Here is a 22,618-nt window from a genome sequence, read left to right as displayed (position 1 = left end):
TACGACAGCGCTGCAATAGCTGATACATCAACTGCACAACTGCTGCTATTTGAGCCTGCAGCTGCAGCCGCTCAATAAGCTGCAGCTGCTGCAATATGATTTTCACAAGGTACAGTGTATAGCCGTTTATTTCGTTGCCAAACCTATATGAATAACTTGACCTTTTCATATTTTTGACGGAGTTGTATGTCATATCGATCTATGCATAAAGTTCTTATCAAATCAAACGACAAAGATTTTTTCACCATTCAGATGATAAAGGAAAAAATGCATATACGTTTGGAATACACGTTAGGAACAAGATTGCACAGATCTCAACGAAAAAAGGATCAGGATAGAAAATCATTAATAAGGCTCCCGGATGTACTCAAATTTTCGAACAGAGGAAAGATAGGGGAAGAAGAAGCTCCTGCTAAGATCACAGGCTGCATTCGCTACTAATTCTAAATGACAAACTTAGATGGACTGCACTGAACTCTGCATGGATTTTGATACTACGTACTCCCTCCGTCCTAAATTATTATTCATTTTAATTTTTCTACATACATAACTAGAATAGTAATTTGGAACGGAGGGAGTACTCACTTTTGCTTGCTTAACAAAAAAAGTGTACGATTCTTCGGTTCAAGGTTGAGACGTTCAGTCCATTCGGACGTATCTTCTGGATGCAAGAAGGCTGCGGTCCATTCGGATGTGTCTTCCGGATGCAAGAACGTTGCGACTAGACCGCATCCGAAACAGAGATTGCTGATCTAGTTAAAAGAGGAGCATTCATTTGACACAGAAAGTTTATAGATCCAGTAACCAAATGATACTCCAGGCACGGGCACTACCAGTCTTTATGGGCTAAAATTCAACCGGGAATATCACTACTTGGCCTAGTAAACTGGGTTTTAGACAAAAGACATCAACTGCAAGATGTTGCCCGAATATACGGCGTACGATAGCTCCAGAACGGGTAATCGAATTGCATTGGGAAAAAAAAGGAAGCTCTCAGTATCAAAACTTGCTGTGATGATGATGGCAGCTCAATATATATTACAAAAGTGTGTAAGCAGGAGCTTAACTACCAACAGCAAGGAAGTACTAGGTGGCTGTTACTATAAGCGGCTACCTCCGCCTAGGTGGATCAGAGGACCTACGTTGCTTGCCATCTGTATCCGATTTCTCCTTCTCCTTCTCCTTCTCCTTCGTGTCTGATTGTTTGAGTTTCCTCGTCAAGTCATCAGCATAGCGCCGCCAAATAGACTCTCTATCTTTACTCGCCAGTTTGTTGTACCTTGGATCAGATCTTAGAAGACATTTTGCTTCACTCCAAGAGTTGACCGCAGTCCTCCCCTCGTCTGATGTCCGTGCTGCTACCTCTGGAGTGATAACCTCAGATAGAAGTGCCCGGAAATCACGTACACAGCGCTGGGTGAAATTATAGCAACATTGGGTCAAAATGATGACACAATAACAAAGCATCCGAGCAGAATTACAAAATGCATAAAAATGATGATCCTATGACAGCCGGTTGATGACAAGATATTTAAGTACCATACTACTCAAGCATCAAGTGCTACAACCTCAAACAAAAGTATGCAATAAGATTTGTGCCTACTACTCATAATTAACAGGCCAAAGGTTGTGTGCCTAGTGCCCAGGCAGTGAATGTGTCCAACACAAGTAAGGCTTTAACAGGTAGAATGTGTGCACAACAGAAATAATTTGGTAAATAAAGAAATTGATTTGGACAGAATGGAGACCACAAACATGGTTATCAAAATCTTGATTCCGTCATGTGATTTCATGAGTAATATGATCCAGATTGAGTGAACAAACAGCCATGGTGCCAGAGTAATTTCAAATTCTTAGTTCAGTAGCTACATGAACTTACAACATTTGGATTACCTCATATAGGTCCTTGACATGGTCACGGAATAACTTTTCTGCATCACTTTGGCCCAAGTCAGGATTTAGAGCACGGCCTTGCGGATCCTTTTCAAGTTTTGGTTTGGATTCTGTCCATGATACCTATAGCACAAAAGTAAAATTGTTGAATTCTACAATGCATAGTTACCAACTTGCCAATATGAAGTGAACTATAGTAGGTACAGCAAAACTATGTCAGTCAAAGGCTAACAGGAAGCTTAAACTAAGTTTAAAAAAAGAAAAAGTAAATGCACTAATGCAGACAAACAGGACCAGAGAAGCTATGACGCATCCTAGCTACAGCATCATAGACCAGATGACAGCGAACGGCTGTTCATATTATTGTTCTTTACAATCAGAACCAAGGATTCATAGGTCTCATGGAAAAGGTAGGGATTTATAGTTGGCAGCTAAATGCCTAAATCTCTCTGTACACCTCTCATGGCTTTTCTTCCTTTCTAAGGCCAGTAGCAACTGGCTAGTCACATCTAATTTTGCTTTCCATTGGACACGGCACTAGGCAATATCTTCTAAATACGAAATGACACTCCGTCCATCCTAGTAGTAACTTGCCAATCAAAACCAGTTTGCATACCAAAGAAAAACACCAGTGAAGGGCACAATAAATAGTATGACACTATTCTGTCAACAACAATGAGAGACAGTCTATAAGTGCTTCGTTGACAGGTAAAGATGAGCATGTTCAGAAATTTAACATGTAACTCAAATCACCTTGGGATCCTTAATCATTTCAACAAGCAAAGCTTGGTATGATGACACAGCCTCTTTTCTTCGAACCTTCATTTTTACTCTCTCCATTTCCTGTTCCTCCCTTTCTTTCCTTTTGCGTGTTTCACGTTCCCTCTCCTTTAACTTGGCCTGGATAAATACCAAAGTATATGTAAAGCTATACATAGTTTAAAAAAAAAAGGATCACGAAGTTCATCAGTTAAGTTGACTGACTTGCTCATCCACTTTGGCCTTGGCAGCTTGTTCAGCTTCCTGTTCAGCAGATTTTAGTTCCGCTATGTACTCGTTAAATATAGTCTCCCTCTCTTCGTGCTTCGTGGCTTTGTACCTTGGATCACTCCGGAAATTTTCTTTCACCTACATGATTCAGTGTATGAACATGAACATTGATTCATAAGTACAAAAACAACCCATAAATTACACTGCAAGGTCCTACTACATCCAAGTATCCAACAATAACAGTATGCTATTATTACTATTGGTGATAAATCCTCCCAATAGGCTTCTCCCACACTGTTTCCTTAAAAAATGGCATTCAATAAGATGTTGCAAATAAACATTTAAGTTATAGATTTATGATGTTCTGAATAGAAGGAGCTGTTTCAGGGCCACGCACAACTGTAAATTGACAGATGTGAAGTGCACAGCTTGTCAATGTGAACATCAGGATGATGCAATCCGATCAAATGTAAGCCAGACAAAACTATCATACCAAAACAGACTACCATTACTTTATAATGTTTCAAAAAGCACTAGGCGCTAGGCAGGTGGTCAGGCTCTGCCTAGCTCCATTGCGGTCCTAGACAGTTATGATTTTTCTAATTAGTAGGAATAATGACTCATTAAATAGAGAAAATATCACACATATTAAAACAAAGAATTTGATATTATCATGCATCTACAAGTTGCATGACCACAGTTTATCTTCCTTCATGTCTAATTTGTCTAAGTTTGATTTATAGGTCAAATCCTAAACCAATTTAGGCAAAAAAAAACGCCTAGATGCTAGGACATCTAGCACCGCCTTTTAAAACAGGTATGAAGTCTATTCAGGTGACATATTGATATCAGGGTCTTGAGAACAGATATCATATCAGTCAGCAGTAGATCAGTATGTTAGTTACTAGACAGAACACCTCCATAGATATGAGGTAGCTCTTGACTTGTGGTAAATTGTCAGTCTCAGAAGAATTCAGTTCCGTCAAGTCATGCACACATTACACATATGTCAAGTTTAGAGCTTCTTGGATCTCAAAAGAGGACACATCCATCCCTGCTAACATGAATAGAAGGTAGCAGAAACGAAATCTGATACATAAAGGGTCAATAGAATCACACACATATAAGATTATAATATGCTAGTGTAGATATGTGATGTCACATGGATTGGTTACACCGTATTTACATGAATCCATGGTTCCTAAAGAGATAAGGCATCCTGTGGCGCCTTGGGTATGCCTTATCGCCTAGGCGACAAGGCGTAATTAGGCCCTTGTGGCACCTCAGGTACGCCTTGTCACCTGGTGACACCTTAAGAGTTAAGATTTAAGAACACTGCATGAATCAGATTCAGGTGCAATCCTGGGTGTGATGAGGGAAATGTAGACAAAGAATTACCTTACTTGGATTAAGCATGTGGAAATTAGCAATCTATGTGCCAGAACCATGATTTAGAATTTGAGGTATTTATTTCTATATTGTAAATAGTTGGTACTGTTTTTAATTTAATCCTACAGTTTTTGGTCAGTTGGCTCTTATTGCATTTCATCTCTTGCCAACCCCAACTTGTTTGGTACTTCGATGCTAAAGGCTTTGTTATTGCAGTAGTTACATTCAGTAAAATAAGAACAAAATACATACTTTTGTCCATCGGCTAGTTGAAGTTACATCTTTACTTTCTCGAAGCATTGATTTGAAGTCGGCAACGACAGCTTTGCGCATTGACTTGACTTTTTCTTGAATAGCCTTTACCCTGCTCAAAAGTGATGCATTACATAAACGTATAGCTCACATAATTAACTTAAATAAATTCAAAATCATTTGTTCAGCGTTAGGCATACTTCTCACTAAAAAGAGCCTCCCTTTCCTTTCGATCCAAGGCTTCAAACCTAGGATCAGCACCCCATTTTCTTTTGAATTCCTGATACTCTGTTTTCTCATTGATGTCCTGCAATATATATTTAAATGGCATGACACTTATGAATGCTATCACCTTTATAGGCGAGCCATTTCGCTATCATTACATGGCCAAGTCAATTTACAGGGAAAACAATCAAAGTTGATATTGGACCTTGGATGCTTCTTCCAGTAATTCTTTATATGCCTCTACTGCAGCCTTCTGTGCAGCTTTTTTCTCTTTCCGTTCCTCTTCAGCACGTGTGCGAACATAGTGGTCAAATATAGCCCGCCTTGTTGAGTGACTAGGAATAGCCTATAAAAACAAAATATATACATATAACTTGGACCTAGTCACTTGTCATGTTTATTACTTGCCAAGAAAATTACCAGTTTGTAAAAGCTAAACCGTAACCAATCTGCTTTAAATGCACATTCAGAGGGGAAGATGCATCTAATATAGTAAGTGTTAATCAACTCAAATGACAGAAGGCCAGTCACATGCAAGATCACAAACATAGCACACCTTAAAGCGTGGATCAAACACTATTTTTGGAAGTTCCTTCTCCCATTTCGAAAATGGTGCAACTCCTCGTTCCTTTAGCATCTCCTGTGAAATTTAGCACACAAGCACATCATGTAAACATCATAGTATATTCATCTATTCTGGCCAAAATGTAACCCTACAGTTTTAGTCGGCTATCCTAATTCTCCAATTAGAAGTGGAAACCTAGCTGTTTATCTCAGAAAAGACCCAAAAGAGTCCACGGTACATCAGACCCAACAAAAATGAGCAAACATCAAGCTTCATTATTTCAAATGATCATCTCCATTCTAGAATGAAAAGGAATAACAGAAGGTATGGGGTAGCATAGGAAAAAAAATCATGGAGAAGCAGTGAACCCCCTCAGCATCTACACTAAAATCCAGAGAAATGTCACAAGAACCACCTTAAACTGACGAATGCAGTCCTCTTTACTTGGGCCATGTTCCTCATCATCTGAATCTGAAGAGGAATCAGACATATTCGCATCGCCATTGTTATCTTTTGATTTCTCACAATTATTCGACACTTGCTGCCCCTTAAGTGCAGCATCAGCTGGTTTGGATCCATTCAATTCAGAAGCAGCAGATGAAGATGTAGCGAGAGGTGAAGGCGCACTGGAAGCACCAGCATCCTGCAATTTCTTCTTTATTAAATCCAATGCAGATGGCGATGCAGGGGCAACTGTTTGCCGAAGTGGCAACGAATCACGGCCACCTGTCTGTATGGCAGGAGTACTTGCATCAATGCTTATTACTCCCTTATTATCTATAGTAGCAGCATCCTGCAGTGAAGTTGAACCTTCTTTTAAGGAGTCAGATTCCACATTCTTGAGGAGTTCAGCCACCTCTGGCGGAAGTTGCCAGCTGCTAACCTGTTAAGCAACTCAGCATTCAGCAACAAGGCATACATAAACTCATGACATACCCAAAGACCTACGCAACTCCGATACTGCATGCTGCCAAGCTATTAAGGGCAGCTCCAGCGTGATAGAAAATAAGGTGCCAAGAGGACAGAGTGATTGCGCCCTGTCCATACACTGGAGTAAGTTTTTCACGGGGGGCTAGCATAGAACCTTAGCTAAGTTCAGCACCCAGTGCCAAGGAAAGAAAGGCATGCATGAGCCAAGTGTCAGTCAGAGAAGAGGAATCTCGAAAAGATTGGATGCGACAGCTGAGAAGATATTTTTCCTTTTAATTATATCCAACTGTAGGTCCTAATTTGCATATGACAGTAGTGCTAAACACTCAAGCATTTTGTGCCAACCTAGTACCTTACATGTGGGTCCATATTAACAAAAGCGAAGATGCAATACACTAAAGTTGCCCAAGGCCATGGTCAAGATCTTACCTTTTGCTTGTTATCATAATAATATTTCTTTCCATCGCTTGTAGTTACTATGCTCCAGTCAGTACCAGCCACTTTGTCCCTGGCAGGGTAAAAAATAGATTCCATGTCGCATTAAATTCGTGAACATGGACAAATATAGAAGACAAACCAGAATGCATTGATCAGATAAAGAGCAACTGAAGAGGATACTGACAACCATGCATATTTTCAGCTAGTAATTTTGCAATCTACATGGCTAATGATCAATCATATAATAAACAGTACATTTAGGACCATCATTACAATTGCACCATTTATTATAGCAAATTGGAATTTTATGCGGCTTGGGTTTTCTTTATGTCTAATTAAACAGACTATATCAAACATGCAATGTAGTGGCATATAATATTTTTTTCTCGAACACGCAGGAGAGCTGCGTATCAATATATTAAGAAGAAAGGGTTTGTAGGGAAAAACCCAGGATACAGCCAGGTTTTTATGGAAAAAACCTAAGCAGAAAAACCAAAACACTTTACAAAAAACTACTCACCCTTTTAACACAAAAGGAAAGACCAGACCCTATGAGACCACTGCTAAACTAAACTGTGGAAGCACCATGGCAAGGAGATGAGAAACTCCTCTAGCCCCAGCCAGCTTCCACATAAAAAGGAAATTAGTTAAATATTATATATTTGATCAAACAAAAAATGACCAAGGGATCCTGTAATTCAGCAAAAGTAAGGTCTTTGTTACACCAGCTCGCCGCACAACCAAGACATATGCGGTTATGCATTATAGCAAGGGAAATGCTATTTCTAGTGCAGAATTCTGAGGCTCCAACAGCCCTGATTCTAGAATAACGATCAGGCTGCTAGCATAACCTGTAGCTGGAGAACTGTTAATACAAAATGAATCCTAGCTTTAGAGACTGCCTATTCATGTAGGCTGTAGCATATGCAGTTATAACTTTTCAGTTGATGCAGAGGCAATCAGAAATCATGGCAGCCATTCAGACTAAATTGGTTGTGCCTTCAAGAAAAGGGACAGATAAAAATGCTTGCAACGTTCACCCACCAAGACAAAACTCCAATTGTAAAATCAGTCAAACATAGTTTAGAATAAGCACGGTAGTTTCAGACATACCAAGAAACTGGAACTGGTTGTGTTGCAACCTTCTCAGGCTGCAGTAAACAAAGAAGAGAGAAATTAGTTAAATTGTGATGCTAAATTGCCATGTCCCCATACTAGAATGAAGTCATATTACTTGATAAAGCTAGTCCTCTGTGCAACTACCTCCCCCTTATAACCAGGTGGTTTCTGATAAGTCGATTCTCCAGTCAGGGCATTGTAATAGTATACAACACCAGTTTCAGTTTTGTGAGCAGACCATGCATCCGAACCCTGAACAATAGTACTTCTTTTGTCCTCCAGCTGTTCATTGACTTGACCTCCATGTCCTGCAGCATTAAACATTATCATGAGAAGAACTATGAAAACCAAGACCAAATATCAAATCGAGTAAAATATTACCTGTAGAATCTGGCCCAGCTGAAGCATGAGTGGGCTGTTCAGATCCTGGATTTGTTGACATCTGTTCTTTCCGATCCTCACCAGCAGTTGGGTCACCAGATGGTTGGACATTTGCAAAGGCCGTAGTCGCAGCAGAAGCCCCAACCATTGGCTTGCCAAGAGACCCTACAGGACCAGGATAAGACTGGAAGGGAGGCTGCTGAAACCCAGTAGGCTGTGGAGGATGGAGGTGTCCCCATAATGGTTGAGGTGGGACAATACCATGCCCTGGATAGGATGGGTAAAATGTTGGTTGAGAATTCTGCAGAATAGCACCTGGGTTTGCAATTGATGGTGCTGTTTGGGGCAAAGGAGCAGCAGATGGAACAATAGGCCTCCCAGGGAGGCTTGTTGGATTAGAGAAGATTGGAGAAGGTTGTCCAGGTACAGATGGTCTAGCAGTTCCAAATACCTCAGGCCGAGGTGGCAATGACAGATTTGATGGCATCTGAATAGGGATTGAAGAACTTCCAGAAGCACTTGCAATTGTTGAAGGGGAATTTGATGGCGGGCCAGTAGGCAACTGCATAGTATGGGGGTTAACCTCTGGCACACTTGGGGCATCTGATTTCGAAGTATTAATGTCCAAGTTGCCCTGTGATAAACTCATCAAGTTACTCCAAAGGTTATAAAATACAAAAGCAAACAGATTGATGTATAGTATTTAATGGAAATAGAAAGAGGCTTGGGAATGCACCTGTTGCGCACTAGCACCAAAAGGAATATTGGATGGCCTTCGCACTGAAAATGGCAACTGAATAGATCCAGGAGTAGGTGCAATAGCCCCTGGGATACCTGGCCGAGCTAATGGCCCAGGGGCAGGAGGCTGCAAGGAACCTGGTGGAATAAATCTAGAAGCTTGACCAGCATGATTTGTTCCCTGCAAGAAAAATAATATTAAGAGTTAGGGCGTCAGATAATAGAATCAGGTCACTAATTTAAGACAAAAAAAGACTAGTATCAATGGTAATGATAATAAAGCCATGAGAAATTACAGTGCCAGGTTGAAACTGCTGACCAGTAGGCAATCTAGCATTAGCATGTGAGACTACGTTATATGAGAAAGAAGGCCTGTTCCCAAAATATTGCCCTGGAGCTGGTGGCTGAAGAGCTGCTGCAGGCATAGGAGCAGCCATGGGTGCCTGGAAGGGAAAAAAATCCATGAGATACAGGAACGCCAACCCAACTGTTGACTAAGTTGGCTTGTTTGTAGTTTCCATCCTTCCTTCTTTAACAGAAAGATTATGCTTCCGTACACAATAGTAAATTTGGGTTGTCAACTTTGTATTAGGCCTCTTTGAAAGTGGCAGGATTCACAGCAGCGTATCAATAAAAATAATAAAAAATGAATTGAATATTTGACTAGCTTCTCCAATAATGCACAATCATAAGCTGTTGCAAACAGGACCTCAATCTTCTAAATAAACTGTTGCCAAATATGTTCCATGCCATTAATAGCTATCAGTTAATCAATTTCAAGCACTTATAGACACAACATAATGCAAAATTATCACTGACTTGAGTAAGTTTCTAGACATTTGACAGATTCAAAAAATCAACGTGCAAAGACTCCACAGGCTAATAATATATACGCAAAATAAAACAAAATGAACTTGCTATCTATTATCTTCGATCACAATAAAGTATGTTTTAACATAAAAAAATCACAACACTAAAATAATAACATGAGCTATGCAACATACAGTTAAATTGGCAATGCCTTGACCAAAAGCATGGTCTAGCAATCTTCCATTGAAGCTAACCAGGCACTGATAATAGTCGAGTATTGTGATCATCAGCTCAATATAGAAACTGAAAGACTATGTTGCAATTCAGCTAGCAAACTCATAGGTGAAATTACTAGCATTGAGTCTCCATGAGTACAAAAGTCTTCTATAGAAAATATGTTTGTGGCTTCATGATGTTTGCATACAAAAATAATCAACTATGGTAACCTGTCTGAATGTCACTGCACAATGCTCATCATCAAAGCTAATCAATTGAGTTCAGTTGCAAAAGCTAGCATTATCTCATTCTAGACAAAATCACAACATTAAACATGTAGATATATACAGTAACGCAAGAGCGAAAAAGTAAACCTCCCTAGCAAGCATGTACACCATTGCAATGGCAGGGCTGATAAGCTGCAGTAGGGGATAAGACAAGATGCCTACCGGAGAAGAGCCTGGCTGTACTGAAGCTGCACCGCTGCCAACTTGCTGGGCTGGTGGCGCCCTCGGCAGTACATTATAAGAAAAGGCTGGCGACGGAGACGGCCCAGGGGGCGCCATGTAGGCCGGGGAGCCTGCAAATTGCGGCCGCGCCGGCCCTGGTGCTGCGGGCGTAGCTGGAGAAGCCGGAGGAGGCACCACCACAGAATCGCAAGCGGTGGTAGGAGCGGGAGCGGGAGAGGGAGAGGAGGAGGCGTCTCCAGGGGCTGCCGCCGCGACGGCGGGCGGATTGGATGCCCCTGCCGATTCCGCCGCGGCGGCCGCTTCTGACTTGGGCCCTTCCTGTTCCGCCGTGGCGGCTGCCTCAACCTGAGGGGATTCTTCGGCTTGTGGCTCGGCCACGTCGGAGACGACCGACGCCGGCGTCGCCATGACTGGGTTGGTGGTTGAGGCCTAGGGTTTTGTGAGGGAGGAGAAATCGATAAGCGTCGCGGCTCCCGCGAGAGATGCAGTGGCAGTCGAGCGAGGAAGAGGGAGGACTTCAAATTGGCCCGTGGGCCGTAGCCTGACCGCTGGCCGGGCTAATTCTAGTGAAACGGGTTGGGTTGTTATCGTTTGGAACAGAAAAAAAAGAGGATTCGGAATAAATAAGTCAGAATGGCTAATGAACAGTCAGCGCCTTGTTACTACCGTTCCAAAAAATTCTCATAAGCGAACTGCGCACCCGAGTTGCGCTGTATGGTAGGCAAGTAGGCAACGTACACCCTTTGTCACGTGTACCAATCCAAAAAATTCTCAAAAGTGAACCGTCCACCAGGTTGGATTCCAGGATTTAACGACGTTATATGGTAGGGCTCTGTAGGGGACGTATCCCTTGTTACGTACTAATTCAAAAAAAATTCTCATAAACGAACTGTCCAAGTGATGTAACTCCTTGTTACGTACCAATCCAGAAAAAAGAATCTCATAAGCCAACCAAAAAAACTCTCATAAGCCAACTATCTACTCGAGTTGCTATTCAGGATTTAACGATGCCATATGGTAGGCGACCTACCCGTTGATAACTAGTGGGATCTCGTCAATCTCAACATATGTTGATCAATCTTTTGTAGAAGCTCATAGGATGGTGTATTTATAGAGATATGACCGAGAGCACGCGCATGTATATGAGCGGCTGAATTTATAATGTTTCCCAAAAAATCTCATAAAATTGAAAAGAAAAGTTTCCTTCAAATAACTTCCACTAAAATTTTTGAAGATAAATTCACATGGAACAATAGCAGGCAGCCTTCATTATCAAAGATTCGACGTACTATGTCTAACAAATTTGTGACACCGTAGTACAGTGTGAACATGATCTGAAAACACAGGGCGCGATGTCTCTGATCCAAAAAGGTGAAGTACAATGCTATGTTGCAGTGTGGGGAGGTATGTGCAAGACGGACTGAAATTTTTTGTTGGAGCAACAATAGAGGTCGCCCAGATAACCTTTTCAGCTCTCCGGCCAGTCCAAATGCTCAATCGGCTTCCCGCTGACAAGCCATGCTCCTTCGGATAGTTCATCAAAAAGTTGGTTGTATCCCCACCCCGAGTAGCCTAAGAAGAACCACAGGTCATCAACAGATTGCTCACCTGACTTGATCCGTGTGACTACCCGGCTTGTGGCAATTATGTTCCCATAATAGACGCCTGGTATGACTTGCATGTACCCCTCCCAGGCTACTCTTGACAAGCTAACAAGGTGATAACCCTGCACCACAACAGGGCCGCCGTAGAAAAGCGGGGTGTGCTTGATAGAATCCATCGAGCTGTCCAGATTCTTGAAGACACCCCAGCTTAATCGTTTGTTGATGATCAAGCCATGGAAGCCTCCATGAGAATCAGAAGATACAATGAGCACTTTAGCGTTATCAAATGGAACTGTGGTCCCAAGCTTCTCGGTGGCAGTGAGGATGGATCCTGTAACAACATTTGAATGATTTGGTAAGTCAGAACCAACATCGCCGCTGCCTTTATCGCTGATGTGAAATGGAATTGCCTGTGGTGCATCTTGCTGTGTAGCCATTCTCTTCTTCCACATAAATCCTGAGTACCAAGGAGAAAATAGGCTTTAGAGCATGTATGAACCGCTCTAAAATTGACCAGTATGCAAAAAACTTATATGGTTCATTATCTTCGTTCAGGTGTAGGAATGCATGTGACGTTTGTGAAACTTGATTTAAAAGTACCAGGAAAACAATACCAATGTTTTGGAAAATAAAGCAAATGGTGACTGATGAGGCAATGACAAGCCTCTAGGGACACAGCTCTTCAAACAAATCCTCATTAGTATAATGGCACCTTAGGTTTGGGGGACTTCTAGAATAAGGCCCTGTCTGTTTAGGCTTCCTGCCAGCTTCTTGACCTCAAAAGCTGGAAGCCCAAACAAACAGCTAGCTTCTTGGACTAGCTTTTGGAAAGCAAAAGGGCCCCCAAAGCTACAAATACACGGGAAGCCCAGAAGCAATGAAATGTGAGCTTTCCACAGCTTCCTACGACAACTTCCTCAAAATTACCCACCTGCCACCACTTAAGTTATCAAATCGTTATTTTTCTTTCTTTCCCCAGCCTCCGTCGCCTATCTCCCATCACCGGCCCCAACCGGCCCAACCGCCGCCAATGCCACCCTCCATAGATCCGCCGGCGGCATGCGGCGCTCCTCCTCGACCTTGCCGGCGCACGCACTGCTGCTGCCGCACGGCGCCCCTCCTCGGACTCCGGGGCAAGGCAAGCTCTAGGCCGGCACAGGGGAGGGGACGGGGTGGGGGATCTTCAGGCTGCGGCTCTAGGTCGACGCGGAGGAGTGCGCCGTGGGGGCGGGGGAGAGTGCCGTGGGGGCGGGGCATCCAGGTCATGCCTCCCAGCCGACGTGGAGGAGCGTAGGGGCGGGGAACGTGTGGGGTGGCGTGAGCTCCAGGCAGCGGGTCCCCGCCGACATGGAGGAGCGCATGGAGAAGGCGGGGGCAGGAGCATGGCCTTGTGGGGCGGGGCGAGCTCCAGGCCACGGCTCCACGCCGGCGTGGAGGAGCACGGGGAGGGGCGGGGGGCAGGAGCATGGCCGTGGGGGAGCACAAGCGCGACCATTGGCAGCGGATGAGCAGGGGGAGAGCTCAGGCGCAGCGAGAGAGAAGGTTGAAGATAAGGATGACAGGTGGACCTCACCGGACGGACCATCCACCTCACCATCCAAAAAGCTATGTTGCCAAACGACCTCAGCTTTTGGAGAAGCCAATTTTCAGAAAGCCACACTTCCAGGAGCAAAAGCCAAAAGCCAGCTTTCAGGGAAGCCAAAGCTCAAACAAACAGGGCCAAGCATCTGGCTGTCCAGAACTCCAGATAAGAGTGGTAAACTAAATTAGCATACCAGACAGGTGACCAGCACATGGACAAGGTAGACTTCCATGTGTTATAAAAAGATTAACACAACTTTAAGAAACAATAATGTTGTTAAGTGTAAGCTAACATATATTACAGAATTATAGCACATCTAAATATTTTAAGTAGAAACAGATGCAATTACAAGATGTTTTGCCACCAACCTTTATAATCCAATAGATGGTGAGAATTGCTCACATGAGACTCCAAAAATTCGATTAAATGAGCCACTGACATTCCCCCTTCGTATGCTATTGCACTTTTGTTTTCCGCAGGGAAAAGCAACAGTGTAGGATAAAGCTCTTCCTGTGCGTAGATGAAGGAGCAATACAGTAGCATTAGTAAGTGCATCAGTACTAAAATATTCAGTTAACTAAGGAGGTGCTGTAGTAGTTGTTGTTAACTAAGGAAGCTCAAGAACATACATTCTTGATACTTGGGCAGCATCGAAAGGCCTTTTAAAAAATCTATGCATTTCAGAAAACTGATTGCTGGATACCACCCCATAATAATGGGGGGATTTCCCAATTCCTGAAGGAAAATGGTATGCTCCCTATAACATTCACATGTTCCAAACAGGGTCTGAATTGATTTGAGTTTAAAAACTTGTGCAGGCACAGCTTTGAATTCAATACTTTGAACTTCCTGGGAAGGAACACACTACAACATTACGTTAGAACCATATAAATAGTGTTAAACAAACTGAACTGTGTGGGTCAAGGCTGGTTGGGGCCATAGAGGGCCCTACCAAGCTTGAACCAGTTAGCGTTCGACCACTAGCAAACTCTAGATATCATAGTTGTTCAATGGTCAAATGACGAAGTCCTCTGAAGTTATATCTATATCCAGATAACCCCAAAAAAGACTGCCGTGCTTGCGTGTTGCTCATACGAGTACCTTTTGACACAAGTTATTAGAAGACACCCCATCATATCCCACACCCACTTACATCCCATGCACCTTGGCTTATCAACAAAGATTATGAGTTTCCCAAACACAATGTTCCCCTAATCCTCTAAGCCACTAGCCCCTGATCCAACCTATTTCATGTTAAAGAATGACAACCAAACATAGAAAGTTCCTAATTGATTATATCCATAGAATTTGTGCTGTTACAGGAGGGAGCAAACTTCAAGAGATGGGAATATATGATTAAAAATAAGTATTACCATGCCTGCAGATTTTAGTAAATGGTGGCATTCATTTGATGTGCAGTCTATCATGTAAATCACTGGAAAGCCCTTCATGGCATATTTTTTGTTTTTCTCTGCAACCAAAAGGATGATTCTTTAATACACAATCAATAATTATCATTTGATATGCAGGGAACATAGGGAATATGCGTAACCAATGTTCTAAACTCAAAAGGAAGATACTGCAATAAACGGGTTCTGCTGACTTAGTGACTTTACGATGCAATGATGTGGCATGTATATGCTTGGATGGCACTGCAGTAATATTGCAACTTACTACCCTTTTTCTTTACATTGTCATTTTCACAATTAATGGTAACATGGCTCCACAGGTTAAGGTGCAACTTCTGTCATTGAAAACTTTGAAAGTGAATTTCCAGTGATTTCTGGCATTTGACTTGTGAGCCATTGGTGTCAGTCGTGACATCTAGAAGTCTATAACAAGGCTACATTTATGACGTTCACCATTAAAGATGGGAGGTAAGCAACTTAGCATGACTTGCACTAGATGCAAATTAGTTCTAATTCAATTTACAGCATGACCCTCAAATCTCAACTAAAGAGAACAAACTGTTATCACATTTCTGAAGATAAAGATAATAATGCGAGCTCTCAGCTAACAGTATAAGTAATTCAGGTATTACCTTCAGTGTGCACATCTTGAACATTTGCAAATACAGAATCTGAATAACTGGAAAAGCTCTTAAATGATCGGTGTAACTCACGAACCACCAGCTCTGCTCGCTGGCAAAACCCACACCAAGAGTTGCTGAAAAGAACCATTACATCCTTGTTCCAACCCAATGAAAGATTTTCAGTGTTTGAAAATGATAATTCACTTTTTGAATTGCAGTCTGCGGATCCGAAGACCAACGGACAAAAACTATTTGTTGTCAACTGAGGGATCGAATTTGCCTCATGGAAATCATGATTAACAAAAGGTGGTCTTGGAAGCTCCTTTGAACTTTTAGCTGATGAGGTAACAGGGTAATATGAAGGAAGACTTCCATTCATAAAACTGTCAAGATAATTCTGTAAAGACGCATAGCTATACTTGATTTCCTCAGGAAAGACGTAATGTTTTTGCTGAACTGGATCAATAATTACCAAGGATGGAATTCTTGATCCACCAGTTAAAGTTTTCAGGAGCCTGTAACTACCATCAGAGAAGTAGAAAGAACCAGCAAAACGGTCCTCGGATATACCTGTAGTTACCTGCTCAGTAATGTCTGTGTTATCTCTTACAGGACTGCGGGAAGATCTACATGTTGCATGATGCGGACATCTTGTATCACTTTCTTCTGAGCCTTGATGTAGATTGAATGCGTTCTCTTCATAAATGGCATCTTCATTTTTTCTGAATTCTTTACCCAGTACTGAAGACCCATCATCTTGCTCGTTTGATGATACCGATTCCTCTTGGTCAGCTTGCATGTTTCTCTCATCAGGTTCCAAAGTTACTGTAACCGTTTTCTCCACTATGCGTTTATGCAATGTACCTCCAACTTTACTACTACTATACGCATTATAGGAGATGTCTTCCTGAAGATCAGGGCTCATATCTGAAGCTTCACTTTTGCTTTGGTCTTCCACTTCTAAAGCATCAGGTTCAAGATCATTATCATGTTCATTAGGGTAAGTTGCCGGAGTTTTCTCAAGTATACTTGGTGCTTGCCCATCATCAATATATTCAGTTTCTTCTGCAGTGTTTTCATCCACAGAAACTTCAGTAATATCATCATTAGAATTATCTGCAGTGGCAACTGAATTGTCAGTCCTTTTGTATTCACTCCCTTCGACTGATAGAGACTCGACTGCCTGGATTTTAGAATCATCTGACAGCATATTTAGGCCAATGTCTTTTGTAACTAAACTTATCCTTGTTTTCTTTGACCTATGCCCTGGTCTTGTTTTGTGTAGCAACTTAGTCAAAACGTCATATAAAGGATTACCACCACTACCATGGCTAGAACTTCTGTACAAAATATTATCTCCATCATTAACCACCATAACTGACATTTTGTCACCAAGTGCCATAAGCTTAGAGGCCCAAGCACTCAGCCTTCCTGTTTCAGAATGGGCATCTGAAATACCTGCATTCCTCAAAGAAGTGACTGTTTTTGAGCGTGTTTTGGAGGTACCACTACTTAGAACTCCAGTACTGACATGAAATGGATAGTTAGTTTGGACATACTGTCTTAGTAACTTGTTGATGAATTTGCTTTCATCCCTGACTTTTGAAGAGTGGGATAATCTATCAATGAATAGAATTACCGAGGGTCTGTTTGAAGGGAAGATAGCCTCGGCACTACTTTCATCAGCACCAACCTATGCATATAACATGGAAACTCAAAGTCATGGCCTGGTGCATGTAAGAATTGAAAGTATACTATAGGCCACATCAAAACCAAAATAAGATAGCATTCTCCACAAAAAAAGACGACATAACTACAAATAATTCATCCAAGAAAACTGTTTTCCCAATGAAACAAGATGTTAAGTTAACAAGATCAACAAATCAATACTCAGTAACGTATATAGTAAGTATAAAGCATAATCCATGCATTCTCTCACCTAGAGGCCACAGTTTAGGAAAGTCTTTCAAGAAAGAAGCATATATTTGCAAACATTTTGAAGAAAGTTCAAATAACAAGTATCAAACAGTGGATAAACAAAGGAATTGTAAGAAGTATAACAAGAAGACCATTGGCACTGCTTTTTATTCCTCCAATATCTATTCTACTAGCATATTTATAGTTCACAGACACATTAAAATTGAAAAGAAATAACTGCCCATACTGTTGAATGTTGGCAATGGCCAAGGTAAGCTCCCTGAGCTTACTCCCTAACACACACACACACTCGGGCTGGAGGTAGAAGAAAGGTGAGAAAGAGCACAGCACACACACAACTCTCTGTTGCTGTTGAACTGCCTGAGCTGCAGCTGCTCATCCACTCTTTATAGTGCACAAAGTCAAAGTAGAGTACACAAAGCTATGAGTGTATCTACCAACTATACTACCAACTACTAGTACTATGTACATGACAGGGCTTACTGACCTCTACTCATGGCACTGCTGCCTTATACGGCAGGCAGTGGCCATACAGGCCATACAGCCGGCCAAGGAGCTCTACCTGCTCCATTGACTTTGCAAAAGGAAGAGAGAAGCAATGAGCTGAGCAATTAACTAACATTGGATAGCATTTAATGCATATTTGATTCTATTTCAGAAGTGCATAAAATCGTTATTCACCTACCTCCTTAATGCCCAGATTATGGTGGGACTGCACTAGACTTCCCAGGTCATCCCCATCTTTCACAATAACAGAACAAGCTGTGCATCCCAGATAGTGAATGATGACGAACCACGTCTCTAGGTTGCCTTCATTAGAAACATCCAGTGATGGCAACAATGATCTTTCGGTTATAAGACCAAATCTAGCTATTTCTGGAGGAAGAAAATATTCTCTTGCTATAGCAGTAAGCTTTGCATAGAAGCTTTCAAACTGACGGAACTTCTGTATTGTACATTTTCTATTTCCATCGTCTGTGTTTCCAATTTGCCCAGAGAGACTTTCATTTGCCAAGGTAAACCCACCTTTCCAAGAAGAACCAGTAAGCTGACCCTCACCTCCAAAGGTTAGTTCTTCATCCTCTATAACCTGTTTGTCATCTCAAATAAGTATATTTTCAGAGATCTTTCTTCAGATATTTGCTGAATCTTCATAGTTCAGATAGTTCTTCTCAAAGAAACATAGCAGCAGGTAATTAATCAGATACAAATGGAACCTTCTTCAGTACACTTACAAGCTCTAGCGGCCCATCTGATTCTCTGGATAGTGTCTTCCCAGAAATGTCAACTGTAGCACATCAAAGAATATATAGAATCCAGACATCAGAAGATGAAAGGCACTATCATTTATTCAAAAGATTTACGTAAGAGAAATCAGGGAGCGAGTGGTGGATAAAACGGACAATGACTATAGAAAATCAAATTGAAAGAGTAAACCTGATGGAATAGAATCCTGGCAGATCATGTTTCAAAAGAAGCTCTCATCAGGACACCGAGGCATCGACCATGCCTTGTCAGCTCAGCATGGTGTCATATTATTGGCACCTCGGCAAGGAAACACAGTGGATTTAGACTGAAAGGAGTTTTCGCTGTGGAGTCACACTGGTGCCTTGAGGAGTTGTGGTTGTGGACAGCGGCACCTGGCTTAAGGCGTGATAGCATAGCCGCCAATGAATGCGGCAATGAGAGAGGCAAAGATAGCAAGGCAAGCAGCCTACTCTGGTTGGGGAAGAATTAAGAAGGGCAGAACTAGGAGATTCATTAGTCATGTCCGTGTGGCCGCGTAGGCATTCGGCAACTTGTGCTTGCAACTACAACTCTGCGAGAACAAAGAAGGGGATGGCGAATTGGAGATTAGGAGTGTTGACGCACTGCCTCGCTGGATACTACCAACTTGGCATTGCATGGGTGTTGGTAATGCATCTATGCATGGGAGTTGAATGGCTGTGGGTTGTTAAAGATGCCCGGTTCACACGGGGATTTATGCCATATATTGCACCCTAAAAATAACACTTTTTGTACACAATGTGTTTTACATACAAATTTATCCATACTGCTGTAGCCTGTAGGATCACAGCTATCAAGCCCAATATTAAGGTTTTTCTCTCCCTCCCTCCCACAAAAGAAACAAAAACATATGCTTCAAAAGCTGAATAAAACATGTAGGGAAGTTGGAGAGTTCACAAACCATTTTCTGTGTGGTTATTTGATGAAGCCGCCTCATAACTTTGGTTGCTTCCACCATGAGCCAATCTAGTGAACCATCCACAAGATTCATAAAGGATTACAGCTTTATCTGTTGATTCGATGAAAGTCTCCACATCTTCTTTTGTATGCAAAACCTCAAAAGGGGCCTCCTCGTGCTTAAATGACATGATATAGCGCACTGAAGACAGTATATCTCGTGCACGAAGCTTCCCTTGATATTTGAATTGCCTGGAACCTTGGTAGTATACAGCCTTTATTCCTTCAGTGGCACCAATAGCATCTGTCAGCAACTTCTCAGAATTCCTGTATACAACCATCAGCTTGAGGCGACCGAGCTCCTCGTCGGAACCAACCAAATGTTCTATGTCAGCCATCAATGCTCTGGACTCACCATACCCTACAGATCAAGATCAGTAACAATATTGGTTAGGCTATGGCATGCCATCCCCACATAGTCTATAAAGAGCATCAGAGCACATTATACCGCAAATGCAAGAAGACACTACATTTTGGCAAATTTTAATTTCGCAACCATGTGAACACTGAGCTTAATTACGCAGCTCCAATGCAAAGGGAACCAAACTGACTGCATAAAGCATCTGGGGCACAGTAAAATTCGCGTTTTGCTTTGTCATTTCCCGTAGAGTTCAGTAATAATCTTAAAATAGATGAGTTCTGCTATCCAAATTCACCGGGAGACAGGAAGTTTGTCTCAGTTGAACCACTAAAGCGACTAGGCAACTCATCAGAGATCAGAGGCAGGCACGGGCAGTAGGGCTCACAGGGCATCGTGGCGAGGAGGAGGACGTGGGGGTGGAGCCGGATCTGGGAGGAGAAGTTGGCCCTGGTTAGGACCTGCCATTCCGGACGGCCGGCAGCGGCACCGGGGCTCGCAGCCGCCGGCGCCTGTAGTGCGCTGGCAAGGAGGAAGAGGATAGCGCACGGCCATGCCGTGGCCAGGAGGGGGAGCATGGCGGCCGCCGTCCCCGCGGCGATGGCCGGGTTTTAGTGGCAACACCAGAGCGGCAGAGCGCACAACCTCGCGCGACTCGAGCTCGGCCGCCCGGGGGGACCGGTCGGTTTTTGCAGATTTTTGCCAGGTTCAGGACTTCAGGGTCATGCCTCGGGCCCGTGCGTCCTGCACCATTCACCAAGGCCTTGTTTAGTTGGGGAATTTGGGAGGTGCCAAATTACTGTTACAGCACTGTAGCACACTGTAGCGTTTCGTTTGTATTTGTGAATTATTGTCCAAATATTGACTAATTAGGCTCAAAAGATTCGTCTCGCAAAGTACAACAAAACTGTGCAATTAGTTTTTAATTTCATCTACATTTAGTACTCCATGCATGTACCGCAAGTTTGATGTGATGGGGAATCTTCTTTTTGCATAGTGTCAAAGTTGGGAGTTGGGAGTAACTAAACATGGCCCAAAGTGGCAAAAGGCTCGTGGGTTATAGGCGTTTGGCAGCAATTCACTCAAAAAAAAATAGCTTCACTTTATCAATTTCATAAAATTATCTGTCAAACACATCTACCTCCACAAACTTCGACTCCAAAAAAATATGGAATTAGAGGTTAGATCCACATTTTTCCTAAAATACCTCAAGACTTCCTCGCGGAGTTGGAGGTTATTTACTCACATTTGCCACTTGTTACACAACATACCGGTTCGTTCTAATTTCTCCACGCTCGGCGTCCTTCTCATCGAGCTCACCTCCGCGCGCCGCCCCATTGAAGCCAAGCGAGAGATGAAGGAGCGCCTCACTGCGCGCTAGGCCATGGCCAAGTTCATCGCCGGAGCCTCCGCCGATGTGCTCGGCATGCACCTCGCCCGTACGCCCGCCGCGGAGCACGCGCTCGAGATGCTGCTGGAGCTCGCGTTCCTATGCATGGTGCCCGTTAGGAACGAAAGGCCCGCCATGAGTGAATGCTGCAAGGCGCTCCGGGCCTCTATTGTGGAAGTTCGAAACTGAATATAGAGAAACTGAAAGATTGAATGACAAGGTGAGGCCGCTATAGCACTAGATTTCATCTCTAGATAATAAGATGTCTTTCACTAGTAAATTGTTTTGTGTAAATTAGGAATATGACTTGTAATCAATCTTTGCGCCATTCTGACTTGTTAATTGTCATGCTTTTATGCCATCGGATTGCTAACAGTCCCAAAGGTTACAGGCATTGTTCTTGATTTCGATCTTTCCCAATGGTTTCTGAGAGGCGCTGACCATCGACTCATTCGTGAGGATTCGCGCTCGATTGCAGTAGTCCGGCAGTCCATGCCGAAGCCGTGGAGGCCTTTCCCACGACGTTTCAGGTCACCGGACACCGGAGGTCATGGTACGGTGGTCCGCCGTCGCCATCTCGAATGGAGGATGGCCTAGGTTCAGGTGAGCCCCAACTTCGGAGCTGTCATGAAAATTGATGGAGGGGGCCACGAGGCTGCGTCGCTGCCGTTGTCGCCGTGCTCCGTCCTCCACCTCATCACCACCGCCTCACCGTTTCATCCCGCCCCGCGCCTAATCTTCTCACCGAGGCCGCCGTCACATGCGCCCCACCCCTGCCACGGGAGGAGGAGGTGTCGATGTTTTATACCCGGCAACCTACCATGGGAGTACTCGGAGTAGTAGATTGGTTGGTGGGGAATCGCCAGACCTAGAACTCGAAGGTAAAAGCGAGGACACAAGACACGGATTTATACAGGTTCGGGCCGCCAGAGTAGAGTAATACCCTACGTCCTATTTAGGGAGTTGTACATTGCGCCCTATGCTTGGGTGTTGAGTAGCCTAATTGTTGGCTACTGATGGTGGTTGAGTTGCCGATCTAGGTACCCCTGCCCTC

General features: G+C 43.1%; 2 protein-coding genes across 3 annotated transcripts; both read right to left on the bottom strand.

Moving 5' to 3' along the window:
• Nucleotides 1–944: 944 nt before the first annotated feature.
• LOC117838324 (pre-mRNA-processing protein 40C) lies at nt 945–10,924 on the bottom strand. The gene is made up of 16 exons (XM_034718304.2): nt 10,396–10,924; nt 9,217–9,363; nt 8,919–9,101; nt 8,183–8,816; nt 7,946–8,109; nt 7,796–7,833; nt 6,674–6,752; nt 5,730–6,197; nt 5,306–5,389; nt 4,955–5,095; nt 4,725–4,831; nt 4,525–4,636; nt 2,878–3,021; nt 2,647–2,793; nt 1,894–2,016; nt 945–1,413 (listed from the first exon to the last, which is right to left on the bottom strand). The coding sequence occupies exons 1-16, from the start codon at nt 10,822–10,824 to the stop codon at nt 1,111–1,113; spliced, it is 3,303 nt and encodes a 1,100-aa protein (XP_034574195.1). The 5' UTR covers nt 10,825–10,924; the 3' UTR covers nt 945–1,110.
• A 678-nt stretch (nt 10,925–11,602) lies between these two features.
• On the bottom strand, nt 11,603–20,866 carry LOC117838323 (uncharacterized). 2 transcript variants are annotated; one of them, XM_034718302.2, is made up of 8 exons: nt 20,563–20,863; nt 19,761–20,177; nt 18,808–18,860; nt 18,258–18,662; nt 15,644–17,327; nt 14,976–15,073; nt 13,971–14,112; nt 11,603–12,477 (listed from the first exon to the last, which is right to left on the bottom strand). In XM_034718302.2, exons 1-8 carry the CDS (start codon nt 20,750–20,752, stop codon nt 11,885–11,887), a joined length of 3,582 nt encoding a protein of 1,193 aa, XP_034574193.1. In that variant the 5' UTR covers nt 20,753–20,863; the 3' UTR covers nt 11,603–11,884. The 2 variants fall into 2 exon arrangements, with proteins under 2 accessions (XP_034574193.1, XP_034574194.1); XM_034718303.2 differs by lacking the exon at nt 11,603–12,477 and adding an exon at nt 14,232–14,451 and having other exon boundaries at nt 13,973–14,112; nt 20,563–20,866.
• Nucleotides 20,867–22,618: the final 1,752 nt, after the last annotated feature.

This window comes from Setaria viridis, chromosome 9, assembly GCF_005286985.2.
Source record: "Setaria viridis chromosome 9, Setaria_viridis_v4.0, whole genome shotgun sequence".
Taxonomy (NCBI): Eukaryota; Viridiplantae; Streptophyta; class Magnoliopsida; order Poales; family Poaceae; genus Setaria; species Setaria viridis.
This window is presented reverse-complemented; position numbering and strand designations above follow the sequence as displayed.